The 21,305-nt window shown below is 46.0% G+C and overlaps 1 protein-coding gene across 6 annotated transcripts in view; it reads left to right on the plus strand.

The window, feature by feature from the left end:
- Nucleotides 1-6,171: 6,171 nt before the first annotated feature.
- Nucleotides 6,172-21,305, plus strand: part of NOTCH2 (notch receptor 2) — a 134,143-nt gene continuing 119,009 nt past the window's right edge. For 4 of the 6 annotated variants that reach the window (XR_012160294.1, XR_012160295.1, XM_073356271.1 and 1 more), the window contains exon 1: nt 6,172-6,372. Coding sequence is in view for 4 of the 6 variants with exons in the window: in XM_073356271.1 (XP_073212372.1) it covers nt 6,291-6,372 (82 nt within the window). In the remaining 2 variants the exon portion in view is untranslated. The remainder of the gene's footprint in view (nt 6,373-21,305) is intronic. The other 2 variants (XM_073356270.1, XM_073356269.1) reach the window with 2 other exon arrangements.

The following is a 21,305-nucleotide window of genomic DNA, read 5'->3' on the forward strand; positions in this document are numbered from 1 at the left end:
ATGATGTTCTCCTTCAGGAATGACAGAGACAAGTATACATTCTTCTCTAAAGCCATCCTACTCCTGAAGAGGCATTGCCCAGTCAGTGCTTAACCGAGGAGTGACTCTCTGGCGAAGGACAGCATGTCTCCTCAAAACAGGAGCATGTGCTCATGCACCCTGTTGTTGCTCTCATTTCTCCAGGGGAAATGCTGTGAGGAGAAGAGGGTCGGTGAGTTTTTTTGCAGAGGAGCAGGACTCAGAGTATGCTCTCTGCAGTTCCTCTCTCAGGGAACAGGATTCTCCAGCACAAACTGTCTTCTCTGCCTGGAATCTGATCAACCATTCCAGTCTATGGAAGTTTTGCCTGCTGAGAGAGGAGGTTCAGGGCTCTGATGATGTGCTGGCTGGTTGGTTCTTTTGTTTTGTCCCTTTCCCCAGGAAGTTCCTCAGCCTAGTGTGTTACATGAGGAGTTTTTACTGGTTTCTTGACTCCTTGCAAGTCTTTTGAAATTGTTCTACATCTGAGTGACCTCCATTATGCACATGTTCTCCTGAGATCTGAGGCAGTGTTCTCTGCCAGAGCCAGCTGTTAAACCAGATCTGCCCATCCAACAGGTGATGCCACAACGCCACCCTGACCTATGAATCCTGACTTCTCATGCACATTCAGCTAGTATGAGGTAATGGGAGTTACTTTCCAGTAGGTTATATGTGCCCACAATTCCGAGATGCACTACCCTCACCCAATGAGCTCAGAAAAGGAACCTCTTTGTTCCTTTTTACTCTTCTGCCTTCTGGTGGTCTTTTTAGTATTACTTAAATAGCTAGTACTTAGGATAAAGTTTTGCTGCACCACTGTGCACTTCAAGGCCCATTTGGCTGCGTCAGTTGGTTCCCTTGTCTACCCTGCTTTGTTGTACCTTTTGGTAGGCTAAAATGCTTGGGCAATGGTAATCTAGCAGTAGGTAGGTGCTTGCGTACACCAACTGTTCACCACAAGGCTCAGAAGGAACAGGACTATTGGCTGGATCTGTTCCTTGCTGAAGAGGCATTGAAGACCAATAGTTAATGTTTGAATATGCAGGTTGTCTGCAGAGGTGGTACGGCGTACTGGCAAGAGCCGGTACACCACTGACTGTACTAGTTTCCCCAGACTGGAGATTTAAAGGGCCTGGGGCTCCTGACAGCAGCCGGAGCCCCAGGCCCTTTAAATTGCTGCCAGAGCCCCCGGGTAGCGGAGGCGGCCAGGGGCTCTGGCCGCAATTTAAAGGACCCGGGGATTTAAAGGCCCTGCCCCTTGCTCAGGACTCTGGTGTACCAGTAAGTCCTTTAAGTTACTTTCACCCCTGGTTGTCTGTGTCCAGAAGGTCTATGACTTCCTCTGTGCAGAAGCCAAAAGGTAAACTGAAGAACAGATGCAAGCAGCATTCAACCACTACCCTCTCTTAAACAATTCCCACCTGCACCTCAACACCTCTAGGAAATCAGTAAGTTAATGATGGCTGGGTTGCAGGACTGTTGGAACTTTATAATAAAACTGCATATATGTTTTGCTAGCATCCCTTTCCCCTCCCCCTTTGTATGTTTCAAACAGGACTCCATCAATGTGCATTCTTGAACATTAAGTGCATGTCAGTAGGGTCCAACTGCAGGAGTTGAAGTGCAACATACTAATGCACTCTACAAATCACAATGCCATAGTCCAGACTCCGGTGAAGCATTCCAGCAAAACTTTGCATAGAAGCACAGAACCACTTTGTCAAGGGTAGGAGGGATTTAGAAGTACAAGTCTGGTGGAAGCTGGTACATATCCAAGCAAGCAGAAATGGCACTGAAGAGTGCTTACACACCAGCTGGAGCGTAGATACCCCAACCTGGCCAGTCAAAGAAAAAGAAACTGCAAATAAGTCAAAGGGGGAATGCCTATTGCAGCATGTAGACTGGCAGACTCCCCTTCAAACAAAAATTAAAATAAATTAATTACCACCATGTTTTATCTATTTTGATTTTAATCACTTTTGCTGAATGTGGCCAGTGCCAAGTGACAGGCCACCATATGAAATGAGTTTAACACCTGCTGCCCCAAAGGTGACCTGCAGAAGGCTGGATCAGCTGTCGGGAGTACACATATCTGAAAACTTCAAGAGAATGCTGCAGAGGAGGCCCTGCAAATACATATCCAAGATAAAGAATACTGGAAAGAATATTATAAGATGTGCTAGATGAAAGTCATTTGTTCACGCAGGTACATGACTTAGAGGAAAAAGCTGGATTAACTGCAGAGTCCCATACAGTAGAAGAGAATGGACCCTGATAGGTACTACCTTGAAGAGGGGTGGATATGTGATGGGTCTTCACCTCATCACCTGCAAGGGTAGGAAATACACCCACTTAGTCATGGTCTGTATCTGAGGAGGGGAGTAGCTAATTGTCTCCTGGCCAGAAAAGGTGGAGCTAAGCCATAATAAGTAGACTAGAGGAGCTCAGTTGGGCAGACTGCAGAGGAGACAAGTCTCTCTGGGTGTACTGACACCCACAGCTGGCCTGTGTCAGCTGACTCAGGCTTGTGGGGCTTGGCTGTGGGGCTATAAAATTGCAGTATACACATCTGGGCTCAGGCTGGAGCTTGGGCTCTGGGATCGCGTGAGGTGGGAGGGTCCTAGAGCCCAGACTCCAGCTTGAGCTTGAATGTCTGTAATGCAGTTTTAGAGCACTGCAGCCAAGTCCCATGAGCCTGAGTCAGCTGACACAGGGCAGCTGCAAGTGTTTTAGACAATACCCTGCAGCAGCCTGAAACTCGGGGTTTGGGTAACAGACAGTATATAATGGGGACAGCACAGGATCCTGCAAGGGAAGTCCTGAGATCTAGGATTTTGGAAATAGAAGGAAAAGACTTCAGTAGCTCAAGTAGCAGCAGAATTACCCAGATTCATTTGAATTTATTCTTGATATCCTGGAAGACGTTTGAACTTTGAGTTGGCTGGAGGTTTCAGTCACGGAAGACCTGGAGCCAGAGGCAGATGGCTAGTAGGAGACACAGGAGCTGAGGTTCCTGGCGACATTACAGCTGGATGAAAGGGTGAGTGTGCTCCACCACAGTCGTGGTTACTTCACTAACAGGTGGCACATGAGGTCTCTACCAAGATCCAGTAGCCCACTGGAGATCAAAATAATGTAAAATGTATGGACGGATAATATTTTAGGAGTTGTATCTAAACAGAAAATTATGTTCTCAAGGCTGTTTAACAAGGAGGTGACATGTCTGTCAGGTTCCTTTCAAGCAGGACACTTCTCTCTCAGGTGCATATTGGGCCTTGAATGTCTCACAATGTATGCCTGTTTCCATGCTGAACCAAAATGCTAATCAAGAGATTGTGAAATCTTCAAGACAGGAAATTGACAAGAAGAAATAAACTGTAGGAGGGGATCCTGTTTAGGAGTAAAGACAATGGAGTGTTGGGTAATATCTAGAGAAGGAAAGCAGGCAGCGTGACTTGTCTCATGGAAAAAGGATCAGGACCAAGCCTGGCTTTAAAACACTGGAAGGACTTTGGGTGAGCATTGCTTTATAACAGGGGTGGGCAAACTACGGCCCGTGGGCCGCATCCAGCCCATCAGGCCTTTTAATAAGAATGGCCATACTGGGTCAGACCAAAGGTCCATCAAGCCCAGTATCCTGTCCTCTGACAATGGCCAATGGCAGATGCCCCAAAGGGAATGAACAGACAAGTTATCATCAAATGATCCATGCTCTGTCACCCAATCCCAGCCTCTGACAAACAGAGGCTAGGGACGCCATTCCTGCCCATCCTGGCTAATAGCCATTGATGGACCTATCTTCCAAGAATCTATTTAGCTCCCCTTTGAACACTGTTATAGTATTGGCCTTCACAACACCCTCTGGCAAAGAGTTCTGCAGTTTGACAGTGCGTTGCGTGAAAAAATACTTTCTTGTGTTTGTTTTAAATTTGCTACCTATTATTTTAATTTGGTGGCCCCTTCTTCTTGTATTATGAGAAGGAGTAAATAACACTTCCTTATTTACTTTCTCTATACCACTCATGATTTTATAGACCTCTATCATATCCCCCCTTAGTCGCCTCTTTTCTAAGCTGAAAAGTCCCAGTCTTATAAATCTCAACCCACCCCACACCAACTCCCTGCCTCAGCCCAGAGCCCCCTCCTACCCTCCAAACTGCTTGGTTCCAGCCCAGAGAACCCTCCTGCACCCCAAACCCCTCATCCCCAGCCCTCACCAGCCCCCAGCCCGGGCCCCCCTCCCACACCCTGAACTAGTCATTTCTGGGCCCATCCCAGAGCCCGCAGCCCCAGCTGGAGTCCTCACCCCCTCCCACACCCCAACCCCCAATTTTGTGAGCATTCATGGCCCGCAATACAATTTTTATACTCAGATGTTGCCCTTAGGACAAAAACTTTGCCCACCCCTGCTCGATAAGACAGGAAAGTATCTATTTAAGTTGATCTAGGCTCTAGACTGTGTTATTTTATATGTAGCCATGTGTTTCCAATACTACTTCTTGCTTTCACTTGAATCTCTACTCATTGTTAAATAAACTTGTACTTACTTTCACTGTAAACATGTCTAAGTGCTGTGTGTAAAGCCGAGCGCTGATCTGAGATGGGAGTTGGACTGGTAAGCTGGAGAATACAGTTCCTTTGGGAACAGTGGGCTGGGAATCCTGTGAGAGATCAGGGACTGGACCCTCCAGGGAGATGCTTGGAGGATGCAGGGGTTGGAGCATGCATGCCCTAATCTGCAGAGCCAGGGGTGCTAATGAGGCCTAGAGGGCAAGGCTTGTGTTGCCATGGCATGGTAGGTGGAGCTGTACCATGGCAGATAGTGAAGTCCCTCACAGCCTGGGAAGCATGATGTTCCCTGTCCAGCTGGCCTGTTGGGTTCCCTTGCCCCGCAATAGGACTCCCTGACTTAGGGGGACAGCCATCTATTCCCTTCTGACCCCCCACCCCAGGACTCCCTAGCTTTGGGGGAGGGCCAGCTAGTTCCCCCTATCCCCCATAGGCTCCCTGTGGGGGTGGGGTTGTCTAGTTCCCTTCTGACCTGGCTCCCCCAATAGGGCTCCCTGTCTTAGGGGGAGGGCTGTCTAGTCGTCGTCCCCTGCTCCCTTACAGGACTCTGTGGCTGAAGAGGGGTCACCTGGTTCCCCCCGCTCCCCCACAGGGCTCTGTGGCTGGAGGGGGGGGTCGCCTGGTCCCCCCGCTCCTCCACAGGGCTCCGTGGCGGATCGCCTGGTCCCCCCCGCTCCCCCACAGGGCCCCGTGGCTGAAGGAGTGGGGTCGCCTGGTCCCCCCCCGCTCCCCAACAGGGCTCCGTGGCTGAAGGAGTGGGGGTCCCCTGGTCCCCCCCTCCCCCACAGGGCCCCGTGGCTGAAGGAAGGGGGGTCGCCTGGTCCCCCCCTCCCCCACAGGGCCCCGTGGCTGAAGGAAGGGGGGTCGCCTGGTCCCGCCGCTCCCCCACAGGGCCCCGTGGCTGGAGGGGGGGGGGTCGCCTGGTCCCGTTCCGCTCCCCAACAGGGCTCCGTGGCTGAGGAGGGGGGGTCCCCTGGTCCCCCCGCTCCCCAACAGGGCTCCGTGGCTGAAGGAGTGGGGTCGCCTGGTCCCCCCGCTCCCCAACAGGGCTCCGTGGCTGAAGGAGTGGGGGTCCCCTGGTCCCCCCCTCCCCCACAGGGCCCCGTGGCTGAAGGAAGGGGGGTCTCCTGGTCCCCCCCTCCCCCACAGGGCCCCGTGGCTGAAGGAAGGGGGGTCGCCTGGTTCCGCTCCGCTTCCCCACAGGGCCCCGTGGCTGAAGGAAGGGGGGTCGCCTGGTCCCCCCCCCTCCCCCACAGGGCTCCGTGGCTGAAGGAAGGGGGGTCGCCTGGTCCCCCCCCCTCCCCCACAGGGCCCCGTGGCTGAAGGAAGGGGGGTCGCCTGGTCCCCCCCCTCCCCCACAGGGCCCCGTGGCTGAAGGAAGGGGGGTCGCCTGGTCCCGCTCCGCTCCCCCACAGGGCCCCGTGGCTGGAGGGGGGGGTCTAGTTCCCCACACAGGGCGCCCTGCCGGGTGCCCACGGGTCTGCGGCTCCCGGCCCGGAGCCCCCTAGCGGCCGCTCCCGGAGGGCTGCGCCGCGATCCCCGCCGCCGGAGCCGCCCGACCGCGCAGGAAGCGGGGGAGGGCCGAATGCCAGTCCCTGCGAAGCCGAGTTCCTCCGCGCAGCGCTGCTGAAAGATCCCTCCGCGCGGCCCCGAGCCGCCGCTTCGCTGCCGGGCGGGCTCCGGCGCGGGCTCGGGGGGCGATGCGGGAGCAGGGCCCGGCGCTCGGGGCGCTCCTGCTGCTGCTGCTGCTGCTGTTGTTGAGCCGCGGGGAGCCGGCGGCGGGTGAGTGCGGGGCGGGGGCTGCCTCCGCTAGGGGGCGCGCTGAGGGGACGGGGCGGCTGCCCTGCCCTGCCCGGGGACGGGGGTCTCAGGTGGTGGGGGCTGAGCCTGTCCCGTGCCGGGCTCCGCGGGGCGGGCCTCGTGTCCTGGGGTCCCCTCAGCGTGGGGGTCTCCCCAGCGGACTGTCCCTGCTCCAGTGACTGGGGTTCCCCTCGGTGCGGGGTCTCAGCCTTTCCCCAGTGTCCTGGGGTCCCCTCAGTGTGGGGGGTCAGCCCCATTGCCTTTGGGTCCCTTTGGAGCAGGGGTCTCTAGGGACTATCGCCGCCCGGTGTTTTGTAGTCCCCCTGCTATGGGACGGTCTTTATGGGGGACTCAATTTTGTCCCATTGCTTTGGGGTCTCTTTGGTTTGGGGGTCTCTGGGGAGCTCACTCCTCCCCAATCATCCTGAGCCCCCTGCTTTGTGTCCTTGGAATCTGACCTCTTCTCCTCCCTGCCCCAGGGGTTGCTGCCAGGCCTGGAAACTATGATGGGGCTTCACCAACATCCCTGAAACTCCCCAGGCTCGTCCCCGCATCCTGCCTGCGGGGATGCTCACGGAAAGAGGAGAGCACCCACTGCCTCTGCCAGCCCCTCAGACTGGGGGCAGGGAGAAAGACGGCCAGCCTGCCTCAATACAAATAGGGATGTGTTAATGAAACTCTAAAAATCAATAGGGGCAGCTTAGTGTTGGGATGCTAGGCTGGGTCCCTGTAGTGTTTACTTAGCAAACACAACTGCTTAATGCCAGTGCATGAGAGCCAGGCAGCATATCTGACCAGAAACTAAAGTGGAAAAACTCTAGTCTCTTATTTTGGCTAGGGAAGTGCAGAGTAAATAATGAAAGCTCCATTAAAACAATTTAATCCATTGTTAATTTAAGGTGTTCATGGTAGCAACACAGGGAATTAAAATAATCATTTTGACTTTAAGGTGCTCCTTGAAGAAGAGCAGAGTACCACTTGAGGGCCAAAGATAACCAGTTCTGGCGGAGTTTGTCCTGGGAGGTGCTGAGCACCCTCAGTTCTCATTTACTTTAGTGTGTTTAGCGTGTTGTAGTTGTGACACTATTGGGAGTGTAAGCAGGATGAATCACTACCACCTGCTTACAGCATGAGACAACCTTGTCTGTGCCCAATGGGAAAAATTCTCTCAAATCTGCCAACCACTGGGAGGACAAATGCTCCAGGCTTCATAAATCCCACTCTTTCGCTCTAGTGGCTGGTAATTAGCGTGTCCCACCTTGATACGCTCAAGTGCCCAGTTCCTTATCTTCCGGATACCCGCACAATGTACACTATTCCACTGCTTCCATGGAAGCAGTGCCCCCCAGTTCACTAGCTTCACCTCAGTTCAACACTTTCTTTAGTGCAAGGCAAGTCATGTCTATAATAAATCCAGATAGAAGTTTATTTAACAACACTAAGATAAAGATCCAAAATAGATATAAGTAAAAGGATTGGAAACACAAGATTTACATGAAATGCAAATCTCGAGCCTATAATTTTTAACAAGTTCTGTTCCCATCTAATAAGGTATTTCTTCCCAGTGTTCAGTCCTTACAGCACTTGTCCAATCTAGAGAGTTGGGATCTACTTTTCAGGAAACACTCACGCTGGCAGAGTGTTGCCTCTGTAATGGATAATGTCTTGTGCCTTTTCTTTGTCTCTGATACGGTTCCAGACTTTTGTCCCTGTTCAGAATCAGAGTGTTTCATTAACTTCAGCTGAGCCCTGAGGATCCCTTATTCAGTCTCATCTTGGGGTTCTTTTTCCTTTGTAAATGCTCAAGTCTGCATTTGGTCCAGCCTGTAAATACAGGGCTGTGTTAGATCAGGTTGAAAGTTGTTGACTGCTCTCACTCTTGATTGAAGAAAAGGAGTACTTGTGGCACCTTAGAGACTAACCAATTTATTTGAGCATAAGCTTTCGTGAGCTGTAGCTCACGAAAGCTTATGCTCAAATAAATTGGTTAGTCTCTAAGGTGCCACAAGTACTCCTTTTCTTTTTGCGAATACAGACTAACACGGCTGTTACTCTAAAACTCTTGATTGAGTTAGTTCTGAGACCCACCTCTCCTCAAGTGACATGCTTCATCTCATACAGTTTTGGAACAGAATTGTTCACATTTTACATCTCTCTTAAAATATTTCCCATACAATGCGCAATAACTATGACAATCAGCTAGTTCTTAGTTTTTGGCAGAGACCATGCACAACCCCCTACGATGAATTATCGAGAAGATGGTTAGACACAGGTGTAATATACCTGCCTGGGCATGTCTATGTCACAATAAGGTTAAACCTAAAGTATTTAAGAGCATAGCTTGGTGTACAATACTGTGAATGTTGAACTTGTTAAAGGAAACTCTTGAGTAACAAGACTAGTAATTTCATTTCACTAAGTGTCTTAAACACATAATGAATAAATAATCTGGAAGCCCCTGCTTTTTGAACATATATTGTTTAAAGAAATGATTTAAAGGTTGAGCTTTAGTTTAATTTGGAAACATTGGAAAATCAGTTGAAAATGGTTAGGTTCTCTAAAAATAAGAAAACCTGATAAATTAGCAAAATAAAAACAAAACAACTGAAATGCTGTAATTTCCATTGCTTTCTAAAGGAAAAAACTAGAACAAAAAGAACTAGGTTTTGAGAAGCACAGTTTCTTCAATTATTAAATTGAAGGCCCCTATTGAGACAAAAACAACGAGGAGTCCTTGTGGCACCTTAGAGACTAACAAATTTATTTGGGCATAAGCTTTCGTGGGCTAAAACTCACTTCATCAGATGCATGGAGTGAAAAATATAGTAAGCAGTATAAATATTACAGCACGTTGAGACAGTAGCTCTAGCTACTTGGAGACACACAGACTTCTTAAAATTACTTTGACTCTTTTTAACTATGTGTTTAGTAAATATTTAAGGTATAAATAATGTGAACAGGTCTGTAGAGCTGAAGATCACACTATTTTTCATCATTTCACTATTACTTTCTTGAGACTGTTGGGAGAGGTCAGGTTGCACCTGTGTTCTGGTCCAGATGGAGAATATAGCTCACGTTGTCTTGAGAGTGATAGTTGCTGTTGGATTTCATACCTCTCTGAGAAGCAATCTTTTTGGTAGATTAATTTGTTGATGGCCTTCAGTACACTAATCAGTCTTTTGTTCTTTATTATCAATACAACGAATTCTAAATTTCTCATTCGTTTATGCCATCCTCACAGGTTGCCTTACAACAGGGATCAGCAGCCTTTGGCCCGCGGCCCACCAGGGAAAGCCCCTGGTGGGCTGGGCCAGTTTGTTTACCTGCTGCGTCCACAGGTTCGGCCGATCGCAGCTCCCACTGGCCGCGGTTCACCGTCCCAGGCCAATGCTGGCTGCTGGAAGGGCGGCTAGCACATCCCTTGGCCTGTGCTGCTCCCTGCAGCCCCCATTGGCCTGGTTCAGCCAACCAGGGCCAGTGGGAGCTGCAGTTGGCCAAACCTGCAGACACAGCAGGTAAACAAACCGGCCTGGCCCTTCAGGGGCTTACTCTGACGGGCCACATGCCAAAGGTTGCCGATACCTGCCTTAGAATCATAGAATCGTAGGACTGAAAGGGACCTTGAGAGATCATTTAGTCCAGTCTCCTGCACTCATGGCAGGACTAAGTATTATCTAGACTATCCCTGGTGGGCGTTTGTCTAACCTGCTCTTAAAAATTTCCAATGATGGAGATTTCCACAACCTTCTTAGGCAATTTATTCCAGTGCTTAACAACTCTGACAGGTCAGTTTTTCCTAATGTCCAACCTAGATCACCCTTACTGCAATTTAAGACCATTGCTCTTGTCAAGTGGGGTCCTGCAGGGCAAAGGTGCTGACTGCCTCTGTTCCTGGGGTGGGGTGTGCTCTATCCCTGCTCTGCCCCAGGCCCTGCCCCCACTCCACTCCTTCCCCCAGTCTCTCACCCCCACCTATCTGTTCCTGCCTCTGCCCATTCCTACCCCGTTCTGCCTCCCGCTTCTTCCTGTCCCTGCTCCTCCCCCTCTGCCCCCAGTGCCTCCTGCATACTGCTGAACAGCTGATCATGGCGGGTGGGAGGTGCTGGGAGGGAGGGGAAGAGCTGATCAGTGCGGTCTGCTGGCAGGTGAGAGGCGCTGTGGGGGAGGGAGAGGCACTGATCCCAGGGCTGGAGCACCCACTATATTTTCCCCATGGGTGCTCCAGCCCTGGAGCACCCCTGGAGTCAGTGCCTATGCTGCAGGGGTCAATTCTGGGTCCCGTTCTGTTCAATATCTTCATCAATGATTTTGATAAAGGCATAGAGCGTACACTTATAAAGTTTGAGGACGATACCAAGCTGGGAATGGTTACAAGTGCTTTAGAGGATAGGATTAAAATTCAAGATGATCTGGACAAACTGGACAAATGGTCTGAAGAAAATAGAATAAAATTCAGTAAGGACAAAGGCAAAGTACTCCACTTAGGAAGGAACAATTAATTGCACTCGTACAAAATGGGAAATGACTGCAGGGAAGGAGTACTGCAGAAAGGAATCAGAGGGTCATGGTGGATCACAAAGCTAGATATGAGTCAACAGTGTAACACTGTTGCAAAAAAGCAAACATCATTCTGGGATGTATTAGCAGGAGCGTTGTAAGCAAGACCTTGTTGTACAGATGACATGACAAAAGAAGTGGACGGAAGAAATTAATACACTGGGGGTGGAAATTGTGCTTGGGGTTTGACCAGTTGTGGCATGGAAAGCGAGAACTTGAGCAATTTTATGCCATGGTGTGGTGAAGAGTGAAGATTTGCATCTTCACTCTTGGGCCCTGAGTAGTCTGATTAATATAAACTACCCACACCTGAGAGGTTTCAGAGTAACAGCCGTGTTAGTCTGTATTCGCAAAAAGAAAAGGAGTACTTGTGGCACCTTAGAGACTAACCAATTTATTTGAGCATAAGCTTTCGTGAGCTACAGCTCACTTCGTCGGATGCATACTGTGGAAAGTGCAGAAGATCTTTTTATACACACAAAGCATGAAAAAATACCTCCCCCCACCCCACTCTCCTGCTGGTAATAGCTTATCTAAAGTGATCACTCTCCTTACAATGTGTATGATAATCAAGTTGGGCCATTTCCAGCACAAATGGAGGGGTGGGAGAGAGAAAACCTGGATTTGTGCTGGAAATGGCCCAACTTGATTATCATACACATTGTAAGGAGAGTGATCACTTTAGATAAGCTATTACCAGCAGGAGAGTGGGGTGGGGGGAGGTATTTTTTCATGCTTTGTGTGTATAAAAAGATCTTCTGCACTTTCCACAGTATGCATCCGACGAAGTGAGCTGTAGCTCACGAAAGCTTATGCTCAAATAAATTGGTTAGTCTCTAAGGTGCCACATGTACTCCTTTTCTTTTTACCCACACCTGGAAACAGTCAACACTTGCCTGCTGGGAGAAATGTTCCATTTACTTTGTGGATAGGATTAGTCTTTTTTTGGACTGGGTTATCTTCCTCTATGATGGTAGAGCTATGTTCGGAGGCAAAAATTATTTCCTTAGTATGTTTTGGCCAGTTTTTCTCAGTAGTGATTGGAGAGGTGAGATTACAGCCTTGAAAGGATCAGTGTCCTTGGTTGTAAACCTGTGGTGGATGTTGGGACCATTATTTGCAGAGATAGTTAATGCCTCCTTGTGGGGCTGCAAGATGCTGGCTTTGCTCAAACTAATGATTCTTCCACCTTTGCTTAAGAAACTCTCTTGACACTAAACTTCTCCAACTACTGTTGTCTCTAGACCTCACTGTCTGGAAAAGGTTGAAGAAGGCTGAGGGGAAAAATAACTCTGGCATCATCTGATGTCATCTGACTTTCTAGATTTCTCAGTCAGTTTTAGATCTGGATGTAGTATGCAGACTGAGCTTGCATTATTGGTCGGGGCTCTTCCTAGTGATAGATAAAGGTTAGTTGTTGATGCTGATCTTTCAGTGATACCATTGGTCATAAGATGATATTCACCAGTGTTGGGCAAGAAATACTTTTCCCAGCCTATGAAAAATTTCTAGGTACAAATTTTCCCAACTTGGGCTGAAAAGTCAACATTTCAAAAATGTTCACAAACCGAATATTTGAAATTTTTTTTTGGTTCAGGTCACTTTGATGTAAACTGTTTTCTGTGTTTTATTTTTACTATTAAACTTCAAAGTGAAAAGCTATTTTGAACTGAAAAATAATCAGGATTTTTTTGAATATGTCCAAACAAAACGTCTTGACAATTTCAAAATTTAATTTTCAAAAAAATGGAGTAAAAAAATTGTCAAAACTGACCTTTTCCTGCAAATGTTTCGGTTTTGACAAATCAGCTTTTTTGTCAGATTCCCAACCAACTCTAACGTTGACCCACTTGTGGTCCTTGGGAGTGAAGTAATTGGAACTACTGTGAGGAAAGAATGGAGCCACTCAAAAAGTATTTTTGGATGGGTATTTAACTGCCTTGAGGGTTCTTGTGCAAGGAGCCACAAGTTTCTGATGCCAGCCTTTTTGCTTAATGCAGAATGAAATAGATGTTATGATCTGGACTACTCAGCTCTGTCTTTTCATGCAATGCAGGTGGTGTAGTGACTTGCTTTTCCTGCTTGAATGAGTGGCTGAGCTGAAGCGCAATCTATAAAAGATTGAAGTGATGGTAGGTTCTGGGAGATGGAGGTGATGTCAGGAACATCTGCTCTTTCTAGTGAGAGAATATATCTGATGATCGTTACTGATGTTCACAGTTTGGGGGCCTTTTTTGATCAAACAGCTGCAAGTAATAGGCGAACATAGGCATTTTTATTTTTCCTGTGTGGGAGATTGCATCCTTATCTCTTGGATGCAGACCATGCTACAGTTCTCAACACCTTTGTTACTGCTAGATAGAACTGCTGCAGTGCATTCTCCATGGGGCTTCTCTGGAAGGCATTTGGAAATTTCTGCTATTGCAGGAGTTAGTGGCCTGCTTACTTAGGAGTGGTGTGCCTAAGTAGTATCCTTGCACTTTTGTGGACTTCATTAGCTATCCATTTATTTCCAGATGCAATTCAAGGTATGATTTAGATTTACAAAACCCTTCATTATTTGAGCCTAGCTACCTTATACCTTTCTCTTATTATGCATCATCTAAGCATTTAATATCCGCTGGAATGCTCTTGCTAACAATCCCAAGACTTGAACTCTTGACATAAGTTTGGAGGGGGCATGGGAAGGCTAAAGAGGTAAGTTATGCTTGGTTTTGGAAGATGGCCTTTGGCTTTTGAGTCTCTTTAGTTAGATAAGGAAGTTCTTGTCAACTTAATCAGTTTTGTAGTTTATTTGTGCTGTCTTTAAACCACTAACACTATAAATCAACTGATACTTTTCTTTCATAGACGTTGCATAGGATTGGAACATCCTATTTTCAGAAAAATGTTCATATTGTGAAAGGGAGCAGTACATTTGTGTCTTGTGAATGGTCTTGCTGAATTTGCTTGTTAAAAGGTGTTGCACTGTAACCTATGTTGTCATAGTTATATTGATCTTGAGAGGCTGGAATTTGGATGTACATTGTTTATCAAGTTATGAGGCATTGAAAGGAGAACAGTCGAGTTTAGAACACTTGTTTCTTTTGGAATAGGAAATTTTATCTAAAATACCCAGTGGACATAATTTTTAGATGCATGTCACTTCAATCCCTTGTATTTCAAGTTTGTCCTGTTGGCTAGGATTCATGGATCTAAGGAATGTGGGGAGTGATGACCATTAACTTTGAGGCATTGCACACTCCTCCTCAGGGCATGTCACCCAGGCTGGAAAACGGGAGCCTACTTTTCAAAGCATCTATGTTAAAAAGCCCTTTGTAGTTACGTAGTCTTAGTTTCTATGAGCTCATTCAAAGGTCATCGTGCCAACTAGAGTCAAGTCAACATGAGGGCAGCATCTTGTCAAAGCCCCTCTGGAAGGAACAATGACTGTGTCATACTTAACACACAGTCCTCTGAGATCTCCAGAAAAAAATCAAACATTCTATTTGGAAAATACTCTATTTCTAGAGCATATGCCCTCTAAGAGTATAAGGATGAAAATGAAGCTTTGTATCTCAATAGTATATTAGCTTCTGCTATTTCTTCCATGCGGGATATCTTAGTCCTATATGTGCGACATCACTGGTAGTTGTTATGGAAATAATGCTGATGACAAGCATCGGATTATGCTTTCTGGAAGGGTAGAAACTCTTATAAATCCTTTTTAACATTAGCACTAAAGAATGACAGACAATTTTAGAGAGAACAACATAAGCATAATTATTTCTATATCAAACGTTTTTCAAAGTTTCCATAGAGACGTCAGTTTCTCTTTAGATCTTTAATTGTATTAACTAAAATGTTAGTTACTAAATGAGGGTACTTTATTAAAGCTTTTCTGTTTTAACCAAATACATTGTGTTGTAACTTTGGTTGTTAAGTTTTTAAATAGTGTTTTGGCTTTGTGTATTAGAAGAACTTCTTTCAGTCTGAAAATTATGGGAATGCAGGAAGCAATGGCTGTAAGGATGATACAGCAATAGGACAGGATCTATTGATAAAGAAACTGTAGTCATATAACTCACTCCCTAGTTCATTGTGTATTCTAACTTTACCTTTATAGTTAATTCTTTATAGCTAATAAAGGGTTGCATTCTTAACAAAATAAACCATTCAGGGAAGCAGTCATCATGATAAAAGCAAATCTTGTCCTAACAGTTCAGTCATGGTATATAAAATATCTAAGGATGACTGCATGATGGAATTGGTATCTGGGTATGGAGTTCCTCACCTCTAGGTCCCTAGTTTCAGTCTGGTGCAGGCTGGACATTTGTGAAGTTCTACATCTGATGGTAGGAATGGTGTTTTGTTAGGACACGTGTTTGTTGCTGCAGGGGGAAGGGGCTTGGGAGGGGCTCTTTCTGGGGTTTGTCGTTCATACAACTGAGGGAGTGATTGTCTGGGTCCAAATCACATTTCTTCTGATATGAGTTTCTCATGAGGCATGAGTACTCTGATTAGTAATGAAAAATATCTAATTTGAGCTTAATCATTAAAGTGATGCCATGGGCAGTGACTGAACTGTCTGAATTGGGAACAAAAATTCCTTAATTCCAGTTCTGGAATTTGGGCATTAGTCTCCAGTTCTGCACTTGGGAAGGCAAAAAGATAGGTCTTCACCAGCATCTGATTATTCAGGCTCTGACTGAGAGGAAGGCTGAAGAGGGATTATTGCAGGACCTAAGGTCTTGAGTCTGAGAGCTTGTGGGACAAGCCTTTGCTTCATTAGATGTAGTCAGAGGTTCATCCCTTAGACTCTTGAATCTATGAGGCCTAACCAGGATTTCTGCCTCTGCAAGTTCTTTTCTTTTCTCAGTATGGTTCTTTTAAAGGTCCTTTAGCAATTTTGCCTTTGATGCACTATAGGCAAAGTCCATAGTGTTGTTGCTCTTTTCCTATGAAGTCAAGAATTTTTCTTTAAGAGGCCACTTGAAAATTCTAAATTATCTCTCTTCTCTTTAGAAAGTCTGTGGCATCAGCTCTGTACTGTTCCATCCCTCTGGAGTTCTTTCAACATTTCAGTTGGCAAACCTTTACGTAATCTATTTTAGGCTTTTGTAAAATGTCTACTATCATTGGTAACTGTACATTGGAGAAAGGGCAATTTTCTCTCAACTTCCCATGTTCCTGGGATGCATGATTGTTCTTTTGCTGTTTTCTTCTTCGTTCTCCCCAGTTTGTCACCCTGGGAAGCTACTGTTACTGCAAGAATGTTGTGACGGGTTCGGTCACAGGGACCCCCTTGAGGCTGTCACCTGATGAGCTGTAATTACCTCTGAGTCTGTTTTCCACTGCCAGCTTGGGACTCCAGAACCCTGCCTTGTTGAGCCAGACACGCTAGTCTGCTGCAACACAGACCCATGTCTGGTCCACGCCCCCAAAGCTACAGACTTTAACCAAAAACTACTCAGCAAGTCACCGATCTCCAGCATCCAGACACCCAGTTCCCAATGGGATCCAAACCCCAAATAAATCTGTTTTACTCTGTATAAAGCTTATACAGGGTAAACTCATAAATTGTCCACCCTCTAGAACATTGATAGAGAGATATGCACAACTGTTTGCTCCCCCAGGTATTAATCACTTACTCTGGGTTTACTAATAAACAAAAGGGATTTTATTAAGTATAAAAAGTAGGATTTAAGTTGTTTCAAGTAATAACAGACAGAACAAAATAAGTTACCAAGCAAAATAAAACAAAACACGCAAGTCTAAGCCTAATACATTTAAGAAACTGAATACAGGTAAATCTCACCCTCAGAGACGTTCCAATAAGCTTCTTTCACAGACCAGACTCCTCCTTCGTCTGGGCCCAATCCTTTCCCCTGTTACAGTTCTTGTTAGTTCCAGCTCAGGTGGTAACTAGAGGATTTCTCATGACTGCAGCCCCCTTTGTTCTGTTCCACCCCCTTTTATAGCTTTGGCACAAGGTGGGAATCTTTTGTGTCTCTGGTTCCCCACCCCTCCTTCTAAATGGAAAAGCACCAGGTTTAAGATGGATTTCAGTACCGGGTAACATGGTCACATGTCCTGTGAGACCCCCAAGCCTCCATTCTTTCCGGCCTGGCTCTCACAACACAGGGAGGCTTACAAGTAAACAGAGCCATTTACAACCAGTTGTTCTAGTTAATGAGAGCCATCAAGATCCCAAGCCACCATTAATGGCCCACACTTTGCATAATTACAATAGGACCTCAGAGTAATGCTTCATATTTCTAGTTTTAGATACAAGAATGATACATTGATACAAATAATATGAACACACTCAGTAGATCAGAAGCTTTGTAATGATACCTTACAAGAGACTTTTTGCATAAAGCATATTCCAGTTACATTATAGTTACACTCATAAGCATATTTCCATAAACATATGGAGTACAACGTCACAAATGCCTTCTTTATCAAAGAGGTAAACCTTGCTTTTTACTTAAACATGGGCAAGGCTGGTCTCTGTCTGATCTCCGCTAATAAGGTGTTCTGCAGCTGTAGTTTTGCTGCTCAACACACTCCAGATGGTAGAAAGTGTTCCTTGCTTCTAATGCAATGAGTGCCTCAGAGCAGTGGGAAATCCAGCAGGGTCCCAGGGCTACCTTGAGGAGCACTGTTCGGATTCCTCGGTTCAAGGAAGAATTGATGTTCTCTCGTGTTCCTCAAATTTCTTACCGCTCTCTGGTAACATTTCTGTCTTTCCCATGTTCCGTTTGAGTCAGCTGCTCTTCACTGACCTTCCTAGTGCTTGGAAAAATTGTGGTGATGGCATGGGCTGCATTGATGAAGGAAACTCACAGCTGAATGTCATCAGAGTATTTACACTGGACTCATGGTCTTTCAGTACCTTACTGCAAGGGTGTGGATAAGGGTGGGCTCAACTTACGGTGGCTGGACAGCGATCTGTCCTCAGGGCAAGCCTGCAGGTTTGGAGACTGAATTTCCACTTTCCTTCATGGTGGGGTGTGTGTCTCCTGTTTGCCCCAGGGTGTAGCCATGGGTGGGTCTGGGAAGATGGCCAGGGGTTGGGGAGAGAAAGGTGGGTAGAGAGAGGACGGGGAAGGGAAGTGCCCTGGGCTGTGTTGCTGTGCCTGTAGCCAGCTGGGAAATGCCTTCCCCACCATAAATCCCTGCCCTGTTGGAGGGTTGGAGACCAAAGCCCCAGCCAGTCTTCACCTCGCACTTTACTGATAAATGGATGCTGCGCCCCTCCCCGCCAACCCCAATGCCTGTGGGTAGGAATTGTCCATCTGTCCTTGTCCCTGAAGTCAGATAGAGGCTCCTTCCTGCCCTGGCTCTGCATCTTCTCTGCCAGTCGCACTGTGGAGCCCCCCTCAGCCCAGCCAGGCTCGTCGACCAAGGGAGAGTCCTGGGATGGGAAGGGAGCCTTGGGGTATGTCTGTGCTGCAGCTGGGAGCATGCTTCTGCTTACCAGCTGAACTAAACAGACACTCACTAGCTATACTTTAACTAGCCACCAAGTACAAACCTACCTGGACTCAGGGCCAGCTATTTTAGCATGCTAGTTCAAGCAAAGCTAGCACAAGTCCATCTATTGCAGTTGGAAGCATGAACGTGGTGTCGACATACCCATAAAGTCTGGATACATTCAAGCTGGGGGTTTGATTCCGAGCTTGCATAGATGTAACTGCACTAGCTTTGCTTGGGCCAGTGCCTAAAAACAGAAGTGTAGCCAAGGCATCATGAGCAGCAGGCGGGGCTAGCTACCCCAAGTATGTACCCAGTGTCTCAAACGGGCATGGACTTATGGTGACCAGTCCCTCCTACCACTTCCGTGGCTGTATTCTGTTTTATTTTTTTCATTGAGCTAGCATGAGTATGCCTCCGACATACCTCAGGCTCGGATTGGGTGGGCCTCGGAGCTAATTCCAGCCCACCTGTAGCTACACCCCTTCCTTATTGATCAGTCTCATGTAATGTTGGTGTGGGTGCGGGAATAGTATTGCTCTTTGTAAGGACATCCAGATGAACTTGCTGAAGCCTGATAGTGATCAAGGGGATGAACAGTGTAGAGGAAACTTCACTGTGAGATATTGCTCCTGATGTCCATGGGCAGTGGTTTCAACATATCTGAGAACAGTTAGTTTCATGGAGTTTTCTCCAGTGTTGTGGAAGCTTATACCTTGGGAGTGTCTTGTATTGCAAGCTTTTTTTTCCCATGTACAGAATCTCACCATAGTAGCTTTCTCTAGAAATGAGGACTTAGTGCCCTGCTGAGGATCTTTAGTTTATCCTTCTGTTCAAACCACCTATAGTGAAGAAAGTTGCTGGGGCTTTACCAATTTCCATGCAAGGATCTGAGTACTTCTCTCGTCTGATTCATGGTTTCCTCTTGGTCTTAGCTAGATAAGCTGTGGATATATCTAAAGGTGTTAAAATCTTACACCCACAGTAACATAAGAAGCCAGGAAGATCAACACAGTGGGAGGAAGTCGCATTCTGCTATGTTAAGTGAGATGAAAAAATTTGAAAATACTGGGCTTGTGGTCTTTTTATTGCTTTAGGGTATAAAAATGCCTGGAATGGCTTCTTAATTAGCATTCTGCTTGTTTTTCCATAGAACTGTCAGGAGTATAAAGTCTAATCTTCCTGGTTTTGTTGGAGGATTAGTGGGAGGTCTAGGGGACGTTGTGAGCTCTTAATACCTTATTTGAAGATGTGGAATATTTAACGTTTTGAGTGAATTAATCCTTTTTTAATCACTGAAGTTAAATAAGTCTCTACAGAAGCAAAACAAAGTTTAATCAGTTTGATTTAAAAGGCCTTTCCCTCTTCAAAAACTTTTTATTGTCATTATTAACATACATGAACTTTTCATACAAGTATTAACAAATCTTATCATAACCAATGTCTGCTGCCTTTAAAGACTCATTTGCATTTTGGCAACACCTTACCTGTATTTTGCTTATTCAGATTCCCAAAATGGTAACCAGTAATTATAAAATCGACTTCATCCTGATATAAGGCTATCATTTTCTCATTAAAAGAATTTTCTGTACTTTATTTCTCCATGCCACTACTGTTGGAGGAGCTGTCCTTTTCCAAAAGTGAACTATCTCACCATCTGGCTGCTAGTAATAATTCTGTTTATCAATGGGTCCTTCCCAGAGTCAATACTCTTCTTTGTACTGTAATCTGATAGATTTACCATGGGTTTTGTGGATAGCCTAACTAGTTAACTTAAATTCTATTTCTGTTTTTTTCTCTAAATTTTAGGGCATTCCCACCCTTTATGCAGAGAGGTCCCCATTCGTTCATATCTTTTTCAGCATTTGGCTCCTTTTTTATATATTTTCCTTAACTTAAATGGAGTGATGTACCATTGGTAAAATATTTTGTATACACAAATAGATAAGGTATTGATCCTTTCTCCAGATATTTTCCCTTTCTTCCAAAGTGATATTTATTTTAGATGCTCTTTCCATTTTTCTGTAGAGGTAGTCTTATCTTCTAGATCAGAGGTTTTCAACCTTTTTTCATTTGCAGACCCCTAAAAATTTTCAAACGGAGGCGTGGACCCCTTTGGAAATCCTAGGCATAGTCTGTGAACAACCAGTGGTCCGTGGACCAAAGGTTGAAAACCACTGTTCTAGATCCATCAGTAATTTTTCCTTATACCATGTGGAGATAACCAGCATTATACCTTTTGTGTTATCCCAGGCTGTTTCAGAGGTCTTTTCCCAAAATCAGTGTTTCTATCCTTGCTAATGGTCTCCTGAAACTTGGGCTTCCTAAATAGAATTTCATGTAATGCCTTAGTAACAAATAAGCCCAGACTGGTATAATAATATTCCCCATGAGTTCTTCAATGGTATTAATATCCATAATTTTATTATAGAATAGCTCTCTGATGGTTGTGTGTACCCTTTTCCCTCCTATTTATTATCTATTGGATTACATAATCCTTGAAATTCTAGATTGTTTCTGATGGCTGTAAGTGGGGACGGCAGGGTCTACCTGTTTATATCAAATTCCGTATCCACAGTTGTCACCATGGGACGTGGATATTTTTCTTTTTGTGTTAGTCTCTATTTCTCAGGTAAAAAATCAATGCACTACATTTATTTTTAAAGTCCTGTTTGATTTCCACCCCATGTTTACTGGGGTCACCATGGTACAAAGCTGATAACTTTAATTTAGCTGTTCAATGGTATTTTAATAAATTTGGTACTGCCAGTCTCTCTTCGAGTGGGTCTATAGAGTTTTTTCTTGTTTTTTTCTGGGAACTTATTGGACCATACAAAGCAGCAGTGTGGCCTGGGACTTAGAAGACCGAGGGTCTATTTTTGTCTCTGCCTGCTGGATGA

The sequence above is a fragment of the Lepidochelys kempii genome, chromosome 8 (assembly GCF_965140265.1).
Source record: "Lepidochelys kempii isolate rLepKem1 chromosome 8, rLepKem1.hap2, whole genome shotgun sequence".
Lineage (NCBI taxonomy): Eukaryota > Metazoa > Chordata > Testudines > Cheloniidae > Lepidochelys > Lepidochelys kempii.